Source organism: Hyperoodon ampullatus (assembly GCF_949752795.1).
Source record: "Hyperoodon ampullatus genome assembly, chromosome: 10".
NCBI lineage: Eukaryota > Metazoa > Chordata > Mammalia > Artiodactyla > Ziphiidae > Hyperoodon > Hyperoodon ampullatus.
The window spans coordinates 40,198,105-40,215,060 of NC_136923.1; the positions used below are offsets into that span (position 1 = coordinate 40,198,105).

General features: G+C 56.0%; 2 protein-coding genes across 2 annotated transcripts; both read left to right on the top strand.

Moving 5' to 3' along the window:
• Positions 1–2,949: 2,949 nt before the first annotated feature.
• SLC26A6 (solute carrier family 26 member 6) lies at positions 2,950–11,015 on the top strand. Its single transcript, XM_079713348.1, has 20 exons — positions 2,950–3,098; positions 3,181–3,320; positions 3,561–3,671; positions 4,220–4,383; positions 4,581–4,745; positions 4,825–4,977; positions 5,287–5,369; positions 5,454–5,601; positions 5,874–5,987; positions 6,154–6,231; positions 6,565–6,660; positions 6,752–6,858; positions 7,027–7,096; positions 8,073–8,165; positions 8,251–8,355; positions 8,800–8,892; positions 9,701–9,877; positions 10,087–10,141; positions 10,397–10,533; positions 10,757–11,015. Exons 1-20 carry the CDS (start codon positions 2,980–2,982, stop codon positions 10,769–10,771), a joined length of 2,223 nt encoding a protein of 740 aa, XP_079569474.1. The 5' UTR covers positions 2,950–2,979; the 3' UTR covers positions 10,772–11,015.
• Positions 11,016–13,468: 2,453 nt separating this feature from the next.
• TMEM89 (transmembrane protein 89) lies at positions 13,469–14,260 on the top strand (the record flags this gene model as incomplete). Its single annotated transcript, XM_079713682.1, is given in 3 exon segments — positions 13,469–13,735; positions 13,738–13,761; positions 14,111–14,260. Coding segments are annotated over 3 exon segments (441 nt in total).
• Positions 14,261–16,956: the final 2,696 nt, after the last annotated feature.

The window sequence follows — 16,956 nt, forward strand, 5'->3', positions numbered from 1 at the left end:
CAGTGGCCATGCAGGGTTGTGGAGGGTCCCTGCAGACACCCACCTCCTTCATGCATACTCTTGGGAGGCAGTTTCCAAGGAGATTAAAAGTTCTACTTTACTGACTGGTGCCAAATCCCGCCAGCCAGGACCCCAGCTCTCCTTACCCAGAGTGACCCCAGCCCTTGAAGGGTTGAGGGGCCTGCTGTGGGGAGAGGGGGCTGTCCTTGCTATGTCCTAGGTTCTGTAGATGCCCCTCTCTGGGGGTACCCCCCCCAGCCCAGTGGCTCCTTTTCCTGTCTGTGTAAATTGTTCCGTGAAGCCGCGCTCTGTTTTGGGAATAAACTTCTATAGAAAATGGTTATTGCCTCATTCTGTTTGGGGGTGGGGGGTAGGAGAGTGGCTATGAATGATTCAGGCTGGGCTGACCTTTGGGAGAAATCTGAGCACTGCCCCTCCCCCCTCCCCAAGAATATTTGGCTATTTTTAGTTCATTTCATTGGAGATTTGGACCAGGTTTCTATCTCTTTCATCCTGAATTCTGTCCCTTCGCCTTGAGGTTGGGCCTGAAGTGTGAGCACAGGTGCTGAGAGTAAGGCCTGGTCAAGGCAGCAACATGATGGCTTCCTCAGTCCGCAAGGCCTGCAGCCCTGACCTGGCATTTGCCCTGGCCTTCAAACCGACCCTAGGAACTGCCCTCAGCCCGTTGACAGCACTGGCTCCCCGCCAGCCTCTCAGACTTGGAGCTGCCAGGACATCGCGTTCCTCAAGAACTCGGGCAGAACGGGCCTGTTGCCGGGCCAGTGTTATGTGCGGGGGAGGGGAACCTCGCAGCCTTTAAGGTCTGCGTGCCCAGCGTTGAAGGGAGGCCTTTGAGCCCCTTCGGTCTCAGAGACATCCCAGGTCTCAGGGGGAAAGCCTGAGTGAGGGTGGCGCCCTCAACTGGAGGCTTGAGAGGCGCCATGGACCTGGATACCCCACGGAGAGATAAGGCTCTGGTCACCAGCCGCAACCCTAGACATCCTGCTCCGCGTCCCGCGGGGACCCTCCGCAAAAAGCCGGGACCTGGTGGTATCGGCCCCACCCTACTCAGGGACCTGGGAACTTGGCTACGGCCAGGCCAGCTCGGGTCCTTAGTCCCACTTCTGCGATAACAACCGGCTCAGGCAGGGGAACTAGGCGGGCCACGAGGGGGAGCACAAGCCAAGCCGCAGGGGGAGGAAGGAGTTAAATCTCCCTCCTCAGGGTTCGCAGCGCCGGGAGACCGCCCCTTAGGCTCCGCCCCGGAACGCTGACTGGCCCAAGCCTTCCCCGTCCTGCCCGGGGATTGGCCCCTGGGAGCGCGCCTCAGGCCTCGCCCCCGTCCCAGCCCCGCCTTTCGGGCCGCAGAGGCCTCTCGCTCGAGCTGTGGGGAGTACCGCCTCTCGGTTTGCCCACCCGCCATGGGGCTGTCGGAAGCGCCGGGGTGAGTGCAGGGCGCGGCCCTGGTTCCCAGTGTTCGAGTCCGCGAGGCGCGGGCCACCCCTTGGCCCCCGAGCAGGCGCCCGGCTTGCGTTAGCTCGGAAAGGGTACCGCCGAGTCCCGAGCAGGCATTTCCCGCCTGCCGCGCCTCGGTTTACCGCTTGGTCGATTTTCTGCAGGCGGCTGCCCAACCGTAGTGAGGGATGAGGCGGGAGCCGGCGCGACCCCAGCCCCTGCGGGCTGTGCGGAAAGCCGCTCGAGCGCCGTCCGAGGGCTAGCCGGGGGCCGCCTCCCGGCGGCTGTGTGCTGAGGAGCCCCGGCCCAGGAGGTGCGCCGGTGCGGCGCGTTGGGGCCCGGGACGTGGCTGCTGGAGTGTCCATAGCCGGGGCCTGGGTCCACCCAGGGATGCAACTGGTCCGGGAATGTGCGCTCCGGCCCTTCTGGCCTCTGGGCCCTCCTAGAGGGAGGGGTCAAAGATCTAAGCCCCTCCCTCCAAGCACGGGTTCGACCGAGGGGAGGGGGAGGGGTGGCGGGAGTGGCAGCCCTTAAAGACCTCGAGTGACTCACAGAGGAGGGGCCTGCTAGTGAAAGCTTTCCCCCAGGTAAGTGCTCCCTCTCCAAGAGCTCCTATTCCCAAGTGACAACTATTTTGGGGACAGCTTCCCCCCAGGTAAGAACTGCCCCCCCTTCCCCCCCAGATTTCCTATTCCCAAGTGAGATCGTTTCCCTTAATCAGGTGGTAGCCACTGGGCAGATCAGAGATTCTCCCCAGGACAGAACTTACCTAGCTGGTGAAAACTTTCCTGTCAGGTGAGAGCTTCTCCTTAGGCGAGATCCTCCCGGAGATCTATTCCCAGGTGAGATTGTCCCCCCTTGAAATGGGGGCTTCTCTTTCCAGGGGGAAAACTCTCCCTCCCAGTGAGAGCCATTCCCTGACTTTCCCAGATTAGGCCTGAGCTTGTCCAGGTCTACAACCTGGACCCTGTGGCTGGAGGCCCGGGGGCAATCTTAGCCCCAACACTTTCCTTCTCATAGAGCCTTCTCATATGAAGAGAGACTTGCCTGGTTTGCTGGATTCCTTCCTTGCGTGTGCTCTCCGACAGCATGCGCTGGGCTCGTGGGGCAGCTGGATAAGGACTCGGACTGGACTGGGATTAGCTGGAGAAGAGTTGGGGCTGGGGGGAGGGGTCTGGGAGGGACAGTCAGCCTGGAACCTAGATTGGTGAACACTCAGGGCTGGACTGAAGTGTGGCTTGTGTTCATCCTGCTGCCTCTTTGTGGGAGACTTTGGCCCAGCAAGAGTCTTCCACCAGCCAAAGTTCAGGTCCTGCCCCTGCCTGGGCCTGGGCATAGGGCCTGCAGGAGCCAGCTGGGTGGCTGGACCTACCTAGATCTTGGGACCTAGAAAAGTCAGGTGGGTGACTCTGTGGTCCCAGGTGGAGGTCTAGGGGAGGTTGGGCCAGGAGTGCCCACACTGTGTCTCTGGCCTCACCACCCAGACAGAGGGACACACAGGCACTGCTGTCCACAACGCAGGCAATGGAGCTGAGGAGGCGAGATTACCATGTGGAGCGGCCACTGCTGAACCAAGAACAGCTGGAGGAGCTGGGGAGCCGGAGCTCAGCAACTGGGACCCTCCAGTGGCGAAGCTGGTTTCGGTAAGGCTGAGGTGGGGGGGACTAGGGGCACTGGCAGGACTCAGGTAGCCCCTGTCTGTGATACCTACCCTTGTGTCCCCAGGTGCTCCCATGCTCGGGCCCGAGCCCTTCTGCTCCGGTACTTCCCAGTTTTGGCCTGGCTACCCCAGTATCCTGTGCGTGACTGGCTTCTGGGTGACTTGTTGTCTGGCCTGAGTGTGGCCATTATGCAGCTACCACAAGGTGAGCCACCCTTGACCTGGAGACTGTACCCAAAACCCTTGGATGATGACCCCGACCCTGCAAGGCCCTGGCCTGTAATCTGTGAACCACTGCCTGCCCCTGCCTCCCCCCACCCCTCTGCTAAAAGCCAGAAGCATGACCGCTGCCCCTGGAACTATGGCCCATGACCCAGGGCTGGGATTTCCTCATCCTTTCAAGACCCTGGCCTCCAAGTCTACATTGCTACCATTCCACCTCCAGGCCTGGCCTATGCCCTCCTGGCTGGACTGCCCCCTGTGTTTGGCCTCTACAGCTCCTTCTATCCTGTCTTTATCTATTTCCTGTTCGGCACTTCCCGGCACATCTCCGTGGGTGAGTGGAGCCAGGAGGATGCCCACATTCCCCACGGAGGACAGGGTGAGGGAGGGCTGAGCAGGGCAAGGAAACGCAGGGAACAGGGAGGGAGGCATTGATGCCAGGCCAGTGGGAGACTGGCCCAAGAGTCATTCCAGGCAGGACAGGGCCTCTGACCGTGGAGACAGATTCAGGTTACCTAGAGGCCCTGGCCCAGGAGGATACGGGTGGGTGAAGCAACTCAAGGGGCCCAGACTTGGCACAGACCTGAGAGCCTGAGGCAGGCCATGCCCCCTTCCCCATTCCACTTTTCACAGGGGGAGTGGTCCTGAGCCAGTGGACACAGGTGGGACAAGGTAGATGATGCAGGGCCAACACTTCTAGCCACACTCAAGAGCCTTTGAACTTAGAGTTCATACCTGACTGCCAGCGCTGCCTCTATTTGCACAACACGTCTGAGGATATTGGTCTAGAGCTGGGTGTCTCCTGGCCTCTCCCTTAAGACCAGGACTCCAGGGCAGGGCAGTGCCCCCTCCCCTTCAGACCACCCTGATCTGCCCCTGCAGGCACCTTTGCTGTCATGTCCGTGATGGTGGGCAGTGTGACAGAATCACTGGCTCCGGATGAAGCCTACCTGCAGGCCTCAAACTCCACTGTTGATGTGGCGGCCAGAGATGCTGATCGGGTGCAGGTGGCCTCCACACTCAGTGTCCTTGTTGGCCTCTTCCAGGTGCGGAGCAGTCAGGAGTACAGGCCCCTGACTGCCAGACCCACCCCTCACCCCATTTGCCAGGTCCCCTGAGTGTCTGGCCACCACCATCTTCCTCCTCCTCATCAGTCATCCCCCTCTGCTCCCACCTGCCCTGGGCTCTGCCCCGGCCACCCCTAGGACCCTCTCCTCCCCTGACTGCCCTGTGCACCCCACAGGTGGGGCTGGGCCTGGTCCATTTTGGCTTCGTGGTCACCTATCTGTCAGAGCCTCTGGTCCGAGCCTATACCACAGCCGCGTCTGTGCAGGTCTTCGTCTCGCAGCTCAAGTATGTGTTTGGCCTCCATCTGAGCAGCCGCTCTGGGCCACTGTCCCTCATCTATGTGAGTGAGGGTGGAAGGAGGGAAGGGTGGGTGGGCCCAGGACCTTGAGTGCTGGCTGTGACCCCCCACCTCCCCTCAGACAGTACTGGAGGTCTGCTGGAAGCTGCCCCAGACTGTGGTCGGCACCATGGTCACTGCAGTTGTGGCAGGGGTGGTTCTCGTGCTGGTGAAGCTGTTGAGTGACAAGCTGCGGCGACAACTGCCCATGCCGCTCCCCGGGGAGCTGCTCATGGTTTGAATTCTGGTGGGGGGGGCAGGGGGAAGGGCAAGTGAGGAGTCCCTGCCGTGTGGGCGTCCCCCAGATAGTTAAAGACTAGTTGGCGTGGGCACTGAGGACTGGGGGGACCACAGCCGACAGCCCCTGACAGCATCTCTCTTTCCCCAAAATGGTGGTGTCCATCTCTTACCCTATCGCTGACTTCTGCCCACCCCTCTGAAGGTTTTGCTTCAGGCCTCTCTCTTTACGCCCAAAGTGATTTCTCCATCCCCCTTAACAGTGGTGCCAGCACCTACCTCCCCTGACTCTGTCCTCTCCCCGCAGCTCATCGGGGCCACAGGCATCTCCTACGGTGTGGGACTGCAGCACAGATTTGGGGTGGATGTCGTGGGCAAAATCCCTGCAGGGTGAGCTCTGGCCCCTGTCAGGTCAGGGAGGGTTGGGTGGCCAGGGCCACAACGTTCCTTTGACCTCACAGATGCCCCTCACAGGCTGGTGCCCCCAGTGGCCCCCAGCCCCCAGCTGTTCGCAAGGCTTGTGGGAAGTGCCTTTGCCATCGCTGTGGTTGGGTTCGCCATTGCCATCTCGCTGGGGAAGATCTTCGCCCTGAGGCATGGCTACCGGGTGGACAGCAACCAGGTCTGGGGAATGGGATGTGGGACGCGGAGAGGGCAGGTGTACAGAGACCCCAGGGCCTGGGGGGTTGGAGTATCAGGTGGGAGACAGGGAAACAGCAAACAGATGTGCTGGGGCCACATGGGGGACTGAGGGTGGGAGAGCAGGACACATGGGACAGTGGCCAAGTCTTTGGGGGCTACTGAGTGCGGATGGAGGTTGGGGATGCATAGGCCTGGACACAGTGACCACGCACTGCTAGTGATGTGTCCTCACACTTGCACTACCCCTATCAGGAGCTGCTGGCACTTGGCCTCAGTAACCTCATCGGGGGCATCTTTCAGTGCTTCCCTGTGAGCTGCTCTATGTCTCGGAGCCTGATACAGGAGAGCACCGGGGGCAACACACAGGTGGGCTGCAGGTGTGGGCTTGGGTGTGCGTCTACACGCACACTGCTTTGCCTGGGTGGTCCTACCCCCTGCTTTCCCCCCCCACCCCACCCCTTTCCCCCTGCTCTCGCCTTCTTCTCCCCTACACTCCAGCCCACTCATCTGCCCGCTCACTCCCACTGTACAGGTGGCTGGAGCCATCTCCTCCCTCTTCATCCTCATTATCATCGTCAAACTTGGAGAACTCTTCCAAGACCTGCCCAAGGTGAGCCGCCATCCCGCACCCAGCCAGGCCTGAGGGCCTTGGCCAGGCCAGGGACTCAGATCAGTCAGTCAGGGCCTGGGGGAGGGGGAGGGATACAGGGTCATGCCCTGTTTTTCAAGCTTGAGATCTCTGGGTTGAGATTTGGAGTCGACAGTCAGGGGTAAGAACCTTTGAGAGTCAGACCCAAGTTGTTAGGTTCGGGGGCAGGAGGTGGTTAGTGTCATTCGGGGTCATACCCAGGTGCTTGAGGACAGTCTGGCTCATGCCGGGTCGTCAGGGTTGTCAGCATCCCGCACCTCTCAGTAGCTCCTGGTGACCCTCCCCCTCCCCCAGGCAGTCCTGGCTGCTGCCATCATCGTGAACCTGAAGGGCATGTTGATGCAGTTCACCGACATATGCTCCCTCTGGAAGGCAAATCGAGTGGATCTGGTGAGAGGCCTGGGAGCCCAGGGGTGGGGTCAGGGCCTTCAGCCCCAGTGAACCTTCTAGACCCTGTTGACTACTACCCTTCTGTTTTTAGCTCATCTGGCTGGTGACCTTTGTGGCCACCATCCTGCTGAACCTGGACCTTGGCCTGGCAGTTGCGGTAGTCTTCTCCCTGCTGCTCGTGGTGGTCCGCACACAGCTGTGAGTCACCCCTTTGGTTCCCCCCTCATTCCAGCTGGTGAGGGAGTGAGGTCCACGCTGGTTTCCCCCAGCTTTCCCACATCTTGGGGGGTGACCCAAGGCTCCTTAGAACCCCCTCATTGCCCCCTCTCCTAATGCCCCCCTCTTCTCACACTCTCTCTTTCACAGGCCCCACTACTCTGTCCTGGGGCAGGTGCCAGACACAGATATTTACAGAGACGTGGCAGAGTACTCAGAAGTGAGTGGCAGGGGCTAAGCCAGAGGATGGCGTGGATGGGGTAGGACAGAGGCAGACGGGGCCATCCCTTATCAGGTCCTTGCGTACTTGGCAAGGACACGGGGGTGGGGCGCTAAGGGTGCTTTGGCCCTTGGAATTTCAAGGGAGGAATTTGGGTCTCTGACCCCCATACTCAGAGTATGGGCCTTAGGGCCTGGGGGAGGAGTCTGTCTTAGAGGCAGCAGTACAAGCCCCATCCTGCAGAGTAGCCCTGGGTCAGGAATGTAGAGGGGCAGGATCTGGGGCACGAGGACTAGGGGAGGCTGTTTGCTGACCTGATCAGTGGGGTTACTGAATCCCCGTCCTTTACCTCCTGAGAGGTCTCACGTCAAGCCCTGGGAACAAAAGTGGGGGCTCTGGAATAAAACAAGCTCATTTTCCCTGATGGAGCCTTGAAGGCTGAGCATAGTGTGATGAGGCAGAGTGAGGGAAGGACATGAGGGGAGAAGCTCAGCTGGATGGAAAGGAAGGTGGGGGGTGGCACAGGGACATCGTTCAGGCCCAAAGGCCGAGCAGAGACCTGGAGTGTCCTGAGCAGGGTGGGAGCCGGGGAAGGCTTGGCTGGGCTGGCAGTTGAGGAGGGTCTCTCTGTCCACATACAGAAAACAGACCCCAGTGCTGGGGTTGGAAACCCAAGCAGAAGCTAAGAGCCATTGAAACCTGGCCTGGGTATTGGCAGAAGGACAGGGGAGATGGGGTGGGAGAGGTTCAGGATGCCCTGGAGGAAGAAGCAGCAGCTCTGACAGGCCCAGATGAGGGGTCCGGATGACCCCACCAGCTCCTGGGAGGGCATGGGCTGCAGGCCGGGCCTCTGTTAGCTGGGAAGCAGAGGGTTGATGATGTCAGGTACCGGGGTACACAGGGGAGGAAAGAAAGAGAGCAAGATGCAGCTAGGAGAGACGAGGGCTCAGCCACCCCCAACCTGACCCATCCCCAGGCCAGGGAGGTCCCGGGCGTGAAGGTCTTCCGCTCCTCGGCCACCATGTACTTTGCCAACGCTGAGCTCTACAGTGACACGCTGAAGCAGAGGGTGAGGCCTGGGGCCCACAGGGGGAGGGGCAGAGGGTCTCTCACCTCCCCAGTGTCCACATCCCCTGCCCTGCCCTTTGCTCTAGTGCGGTGTGAACGTGGACCACCTCATCTCCCAGAAGAAGAAACTGCTCAGGAAGCAGGAGCTAAAGCTGAAGCGACTTCAGAAAGAGAATAAGCTCCCGAAACAGGCAGGGGCCCTTCGGACCCCACCCAGCCTTTCTCCCAGCCTCCTGGCTTCTCACCCTCATTCTTCATCCCTCCTCCTGTCTCCCTGATGCCCCCAGTGACCCTGCAGGTCAGGGTTCTGTGGGCAGTTTTGTTTTTCTCCTGCCTCCTAAGCCAATGGTGGCGTGAACCATCACAGTCCTCTTCCCAAAGTAGGTCAAAACCCCACAGCCTTCTGATCCCACTGACCTGATCAGTGGGGTTACTGAATCTCCGTCCTTTACCTCCTGAGAAGCCTCACGTCAAGCCCTGAGAACAAAAGTCCCAGGACCCTGCCCTGGGTCCCAAGCTTCAGCTGCTAGTCCACCTGCCTGCCCAAAGCCAGGGGCGACACCAGGCCTGCCTGGCCTGGTTGTCATATGACAGCTGGGACACCTCTTTCCTGGTCCCCCTCTTTCCTGGCCTAGGCTGCCACCTCCAAGGGCACTTCCATTTCCATCAATGTCAACACCAGTGTCACAGACATCGAGAGCAACGATGTGGAGGGCTCCAAGGCCACGGTGAGGCTGGAGGTGGGAGAGGGGCTAACCATGAGCTGAAGGGATGAGAGTGCCCATGTGTGGAGTGGAGTGATGGATCAGATGCTCTACAGGGAGATCTCTAGTGATATGCCATAGAATTCTGCTTGTGGCTCTCTGGTCTGTAATCTGAGGCCTAGCCAAAGACCTTGAATTTGTGAATTCTACAAGACCCTGCAGTCTGTGTTCATGGGCAGAGGGAAGGGACTGGGCATGTGGGGAAAATCTGGGATCAAAGGGGACATGAATCTCAATTAGAGTCTCAGGCAGGACTTCCCTGGCAGGCCAGTGGTTAAGACTCTACGCTCCCAGTGCAGGGGCCATGGGTTCCATCCCTGGTCAGGGAAGTTTCACATGCTGTGCAGCACCCCCCTCCCCCCAAAAAAGACTCAGGCAGGGTGCCAGGATATCTGTGTGTGCGCATGTGTCCATGTGTCTCTTTTGGTTTGTCCCCATCCTCAGTCACTCTGGCTGACTGAGGATGGGGTGTGGTCTCTGATGCCCTTCCTTCTTAAGTGTCCCTATTAAGTATGGGCCCAGGAGGTAACAGAGCAGTAGATGCATGTCTGTGTGTGCTCCCGGAGTCTGGGCACCCTCCCCTGTGTGTCCCCATGTTTCCCTCCTGTCTTTACCTACAGGCTCCCTGTCTCCATATCCTCATGTGTCCACTGCATGCCCCATATATGTGACCGTTTACACGTCTGATCCTGTGTGTCTCTGCACGTCTGTGTATATTCCCTGCCTTCACCCACCGTGGGCGGCCCTTGCAGTGTGTCTGGTTTCCCAGCAGGTGAGCGCAGGGACTGAGCTAGAGGATACAGCAGCCAGGGGTCAAGAAGATGCCAAGGCCCCAGACATGTCCTCACTGAAGACCCTGGGCCTGCCTCAGCCAGATTTCCACAGCCTCATCCTGGACCTGAGTTCCCTTTCCTTCGTGGACACTGTGTCTCTCAAGAGCCTGAAGAATGTAAGGGGCTGGGGGCACCCCTAAGAAGGGCCTTGGGGGAGGTCAAGGCCCTTCAACCCTGACCCCATAACTAACTCCAAGAGCCCTCTGAGCCTAACCCCCAACCCTCTGAGCTCCCCCTCTGAACTCCCTTCCCCCCCAAGCCTGCCCAAGTCCCCCTTCGGAGCCCCTGAGCCTCCCTCTGAGTCTGGCCCCCTTTTCTGCTGCAGATTTTCCATGACTTCCGGGAGATCGAGGTGGAGGTGTACATGGCCGCCTGCCACTGTGCGTGGGGTGGACACGGCAAGAGCGGTCCGGGGAGGGGGTGGGGATTCTGGCCAAGGAATCTGCCAGGCAGCACAAGGAAAAAGTCTTTCTCTGAAACTGGAGGTCAGAGGGGTCCTGGGAGGGAGGGGTCAAGGGTCAAGAGTTGGGGTTTAGCTATAAGCCTCAGGGGTGGTGGTCAGGGTGACATTCTGCCAGTGCCTGGGTGTTCCTGAGGGTTCTGCGGGTCAGGGGAGACCAACTCCTTGCCTACAGCTCCCGTGGTCACGCAGCTTGAGGCGGGGCACTTCTTCGATGCATCTATCACCAAGCAGCATCTCTTTGCCTCTGTCCACGATGCTGTCACCTTTGCACTCCAACACCCGAGGTCCAGCCCCGTCAACCCTGTTTTGGTGAGCTGACCTCTGTTGCTGAGCTCTTTTTGTTTATCTACTGTTTGTCCCATCCTGACCCCATTTCCAGGAAGTCCACCCTTCCTGGATGGCTCTGATTAGCTCTGCCCCCAGTGGATCCACTGCCTTCCCCTCCTGCCTTTAGAGGAAGCCGCTCCCGGGGGAGGGGGTAGTACGTGTCCTTCGGAAACTGACAGGAGCCTCTCCTCCTCTCCCTGCCCAGGTTACCAAACTCTGACCGTGCTGCCACCCTGCCTGAGACTGCCCACCTCTGGAGGTTGCGACCAGTTACCCGTGAGGACCCCCTACCCCTGGGCTGCCTCCAGATGTCACCCAGGAGTCCCCTCCGTACGCACGCACATAACTCAGGGATGGAGGTCCTGGGACTCCAAGTTCAGTGCTCTAGGCCTGGGATAAGGCACTGGCCAAGTTGGAGGAGCATGCATGTTTTTAGCCTCAGGAATAAAGATTTGTTTGCCCAATGCCAGGCTCTGCTGTGGCTTGGTGGGGGCTTGGCAGGAGCCCTGGCTCCTGACCCTTCTTATGCCCCAAAGTGGGAATTGGGGTTGGAAGTGGGGGGAAAGTTTGGGGAGGGCAGGGTCAGGCAGGGGGAGTGTGGAGCAGGAGGGAGAGCTGCGGGGCTAGGCCCAGGGGGGGCACGTCCCAGGTCCAAGTTCCTCCCCAGCCACATGCAGCCCTCGACACCTGTGTCCTCGGCTGTAAAATGGTTGGAATCAGAGCTGCTTCTCAGGAATGACCTGTTCTCAGGGACCCCTGATGAGGTGCAGGGCAGGCCTGGCGCTACTGGGCAGCCCCTGGAGGGTGTGGTGTGAACACCTGAGCAACCATCTAAGGAAGCACAGGGTATTCACAGGTGTTGCCGGTCTGCACTGAGAAGTAAGAATATGGGAATTCCCTGGCAGTCTAGTGGTTAGGACTCAACGCTTTCACTGTCAAGGGTGAGGGTTCGATCGATCCCTGGTTGGGGAACTAAGATCCCACAAGCAGCACAGTGCAGCCAAAAGAAAAAAAAAAGAAAGGAAAGGAAAGAATGTGCATGATTGATTTACTTGGGAAAAATGCTTATTTGTATAATTAGATCACCTGGGCTTTGCAGGTCACCGTCAGCCAAGAACCACGTGTTGATTTCTACCATAAAACACCAACATCTGGGCATGTGGCCCAGTGGGCAGCAATGGGCCTTCAGGCCAGCTGATACTGAGTGACTGGGGGCCAGGGTGGGGGGGTCGAACCTTTCTGGGCCTCAGTATCCTCATCAGGAGAGTAGAAATGGTAATAGTACCCACTTCATGGGTTCCTCAATGAGTATTAAATAAGTAAATGCCACAAACAGCTTGCCACAGTGCTGGGCTCACGTCACCTGCCAAAACAAGTGAGGCTGCCATTCGCAGGTCCCGACCAGGTCCTGGGCTCTGTGCTGGACCAGTGGACAGAGGCTGCCCTGCCCTGCAAGTCACAGAGGCACCCCTTGCCTGGCTGTTTCTATCCTGGCCTGTGTCAGTTCCCTGCTCTGTGTTCACAAATCATCTGTCCTTTCCCCACCCCCAAAACCTTGCCCAGGAAATCAGGGCCCTTTGTCACACTGCCTCCAGGCACCAGGAACAGCACTGGGCACAAGCAAGTGCTTGGTAAATACTGGTTAAGTGAACCTATGTACTGGAGTGGAAGGTAAATCTCAAACATGAACTTGCAGATACAGGCAGACCTTGTTCTATTGCATTTCGCCGTACTGTGTTTTTTACAAATTGAAAGTTTATGGCAACCCTGAGTCAATCAAGTCTTTTGGTGCCATTTTTCCAACATCATTTGCTCACTGCATGTCGCTGTCACATTGTGGTAATTCTCAAAGTATTTCAAACTTTTTCATTATTATTTGTTAGGATCTGTGATCAGTGATCTTTGATGTTACTACTGTGACTTGCTGAAGGCTCAGATGATGGTTAGCAATTTTTAGCAATAAAGTGTTTTTTTAAATTAAGGTATGTACTTTTTTTTAGACATAATGCTACTGCACCCTTAATAGACTACAGTGTAGTGTAAACATTTATATGCACCGGGAAACTGAAAAATTTGTGCAACTCGCTTTATTGTGATGGTCTAGAACCGAAGCACAGTATCTCCAAGGTATACCTGTACTTGGAAATGCTTTGAAGAAAATGAAACAGGGTCAGGAATTCCCTGGCAGTCCAGTGGTTATGACTGCGCTTCCATTGCAGGGCGCACGGGTTCAATCCCTGGTCGGGGAACTAAGATCCCACATGCCACAATGCGGCCAAATAAATAAATAAAACAGGGTCACGTGAAAGAGAAGGGACTGTGTTACCCGGGATGGTCATGGGAGGGAGACTCAGGGAGCAGGTGACACTTGAGCTGAAATCCAGCTGTGAGAGTTCTCTTTCTAGGACAGTGCTCCTAGTGTAGGGAACTGCAGGTGTGTTCAAGGAACACCAGGGAGGCCTACAAGAGGCAGGGGGGGAGACCAGAGCATAGAGCACCTCACAGGCCAGGGTGAGCCTTCAGGCTTTATTCAGAGAGTGCGCGCCCACATTTTTGAGTGCTCACTGTGCTGCGACGTGGACCGTGGAGCTGAGTCTGGGCATAGGGGGGCAGGGAGCAGCTCTGTGTGCTTAGCTTGGTTGGCCTGTGGTTGATACTGCCACTGGTGGAGAGCATGTTAGATGTAGGTTAGATGATGAGGAGGGAGAGGGGGAAGGAGGCATTCTTTCATTCCTGGGCCCCAAGCCTGCCCTCCTCCCTGCCCTGGAATCCCACCCCGCCCCATATTTTCTGGCCAGGCCACCCCTCCTGAAAGCCATGGGCCCAGCTGGAACCTACTGCCTCACCTGCCCCTGGGGGAGGGGTGTTTGCCCGTTGCCAGGCGCCCAGGTTCCGGCCCCTAGTACTTGCAGCAGCCATGCTGCACGCACAGTCCTTCCTGCCATGGCTGCTCCTGCTAGCAATGCCTGTCCGCACCCACACCTGGTCACGGCCCCTGTGGTACCAGGTGGGGCTGGACTTACAGCCCTGGGGGTGCCAGCCAAACAGCCTGGAGGGTTGCAAGGACAGCCTGGGCTCTCCTGGCCATTGGATGGGCCTGGGGGTGAACATCTACCCAGTGGCTGGGGTCACCGTTGCCACTACCATGATGCTGATGCTCAGCTACGTGGTGATGCAATGGCGGCGCGCTCACAGGCCACTAAGAGTGAGGTGAGCATGGCACTGCTCTGTCCCCACAGCTCGTAATTCTCTACCCATCCTCCCACTCATGTCTTGTGGGCCTCCTGCTGCCCCTCCCCCTGCCCCTCCCCCATCACTCACACCCCAGGGTCCCTACATCTGTCCACACCCAACAGTCCCTGGCCATTTCCCATGGGTAGTACCCTGCCCCATCCTCCCTCTTTAATATCCCTATTCCTCATCTAGCCTCCATGGGCCCCATGACCATACTAGGCCACAACAGACCCTCCACGATCCTCCATCACCCTAAGTCCCCCTTCCCACCACACCTCTGTCCTGTTCCTCTGTTCTCACTCCTGCCTCTTGGTCCTATCCTCAGCATCTGCAGGTGATGGCTAACCCCTGTGCACCCTGGAAACAACGGGCCCTGATCTCAGACCGTACTCTACTCCTTGGGGTCCTGCATATGCTGGATGCCCTCCTGGTCCATATTGAGGGCTATCTGCAGCGTCTAGCCACCCAGCAGTGAACCCAAATAAAGGGGACTCCTGCCCAGAGCGGGTGACCCAACATACTCCTCTCTTTGCCTGGTGGCCTGTTGGGGTGGGGATGGCCTGAGGCTCTGGGTCAGGCTCAGGCCTGTGTGTCTTATTCTCTCCAGGCCTGTCTGGACCCTGTGCCCCTTTTCTACTTTTAGAGCCAGCACACCCATCGAGGCCTCGGTGCCCATTGATGGCTGGGCAGGTGGGGCCCGGGCTGGCTCACACTGCTCCATTGCCCACACCAACTGACCCCCTCCTCTCTAGGGATCCCACTCATAAATACAATTGCTCCTCTGGGGCTCCTCAGGGGCCCCCAGTGTGGTGGGAGAAGACTTGGCCAAAAGGGCAGATGTGGGTGGTCCAGAGAGGGCAGCCCAGAGGTGACCACCTGGCTGAGTCAGGAGCTAGAGCTCCTGGTTGAGCCTGCGGGGCCTGAGCTGGGGCTGGGGGTAGAGGGAGGGCCCTGGCTGCCTTCATCTTTGTGACATCTCAAACATGCTTTGGCACCTAAGTGGCCCTCGCTCTAAAGCCCCTGGAAGTGGGATGAGGGCTGAACCTCCCCAAAGGGGCCCTCACCTGCTTCCTCCCTTCCTTCTACCATAGGCATCAGGATCTGCTGATGAACAGAACAGTCTCCTCCCTCACCCACTCACAAATAGGGGAGGGTAGAGGTGGTGATGAAGCAGACTCAAAAACTCAATTCCTCTGCAGAGAGTTGTGCTGAGCCAGTTGGAGTAGGGCAGGTGTGGGCTGACTGCTGGGACCTGAAGGGTGAGTTGGGTGATGAGAGGAGGGGGAGAGTGCTCCAGTCAGAAGGATAAGCACATACAAGGGCCAGGTGGGGAAAGAGGCCTTGACCTGTTCCATGAACTATAAGATGGTCAGGATTTCAGGGGAAAGAAGGAATTCTGGAGCACAGGAGAGGGCAGGCTGGGAAGGGACAGGAGTTAGTGTCTCCTAGGGAGGCTGTGGTAGGCAGGATAATGGCCCTCAAGATGTCCTTGGAGTCTGTGAATATTTTACAGTACATGGCAAAAAGGATTTTGCAGATGGAATTAAGTTAAAGACATTAAAATGGGAAGATTATTCTGGATTATTTTGGTAGGCCCAGTGTAATTTCATGAGCCCTTAAAAGTGGAAGAGGAGGGCAGGAGAGTTGGTCGGATTCAAAGTGTAAGAGGTACTAATAATCCTCTGCTGCTGTCTTTGAAGGTGGTGGAAGAGATCTTCCACCACCCAAAGATCCAAGGAATTCAGATGGCCTCTAGAAGCTGGGAATGACCCTTGGGTGATAGCCAGCAAGAAAACAGAAACCTCAGTCCTTCAACCACTATGATCTAACTTCTGCCAATAACCTGAATGACCAAGGACACATTCTCCCCTAGAGCCTCCAGAAAGGAACACAGCCCTGCTAATGTCTTGATTTTAGCCCAATGACATCCGTGTTGGATTTTGGGCCTACAGAACTGTGAGATAATAAATTTGTTTTGTTCTAAGCCATTAAGTCTGTGGTGATTTGTTATGGCAGCAATAGAAAACTACTAAATATTGGTATCAAGAGTGAGAGGTACTGCTGTAACAAATCCTAAAAATGTGGAAATTGCTTTGGAATTGGGCAGTGAACAAAGGCTGGAAGAATGTCAGGGAGCATAATAGAAAAAGCCAAAACTACTTTCAAACAACTGTTAGCAGAAATTTGGACATTAAGAATGCTGCCATTGAGGGCTCAGAAGAAAATTAGGAACATGTTATTGGAAACCAGGAGTAAAAGGAATCTTTGTTAAATAGTTGTGGGAAGCTTAGTGGAATCATAACCCGTGTTTGGATGGAAAGCAGAACTTGTAAATGGTGAACTTTAATGTTTAGCAGAAAAAATTTCCAAGTGAAGTGCTGAAGGTGCCACCTGATTTCTTCTTGCTGAAAAACATTGCTGAAAGAAATTTTAAAAGACCTAAATAAATAGAAAGACATTCCATATTCTTTGATTGGAGGACTTAATATTGTTAAAATGGCAATACTACCCAAAGTGGTCTACAGATTCAGTGTAATCCCAGTGAAAATCCCAACGGTGTTTTATAAGAGAAATAGAAAAACCCATCCTAAAATTTATATGGAATCTCAAGGGACCCTGAATAGCCAAAACGATCTTGGAAAAAGAACAAAGTTGGAGGACTCAAACTTTCTGATTTCCAAAATGTACTACAAAGGCAGTGTAATCAAAACAGTGTGGTGCTGGCATAAGAATAGACATATAGACCAATGAAATAGAATAGAAAGCCCAGAAATAAACCTTCACATATATATTCAGTTGATTTTCAATAAGAGTGCAAAGACCATTTAATGGGGAAAAGATAGTCTTTTCAAAAAATGGTGCTGAGAAAACAATATCCACATGCAAAAGAATGAAGTTGGACGCTTACCTTACATCATATACAAAATTAAGTTAAAAGTATCAAAGATTTAAATTTAAAAGTTAAAACTATAAAACTTTTAGAAGAAAACATAGATGGAAATCTTCATAATTTTGGAGAAGGCAATGATTTCTTAAGTATGACATTAAAAGAACAGGTAACAAAAGAAAAAATAGATAAATTGGACTTCATCAAAATAAAAAATTTGTGCATCAAAGAACACTATTAAGAGAGTAAAAAGACAGCTCGCAAAATGGGAGAAAATATTTGCA

What these genes read in the sequence shown, in the direction of transcription:
- SLC26A6 (XM_079713348.1), top strand. Translation starts at nt 2,980, where the DNA reads ATGGAGCTGAGGAGGCGAGATTACCATGTGGAGCGGCCACTGCTGAAC. An exon ending in GTGGTGGTCCGCACACAGCT is followed by an intron (nt 6,859 to 7,026) that starts GTGAGTCACCCC and finishes TCTCTTTCACAG; the next exon opens with GCCCCACTACTCTGTCCTGG. An exon ending in CTCTCAAGAGCCTGAAGAAT is followed by an intron (nt 9,878 to 10,086) that starts GTAAGGGGCTGG and finishes TTTCTGCTGCAG; the next exon opens with ATTTTCCATGACTTCCGGGA.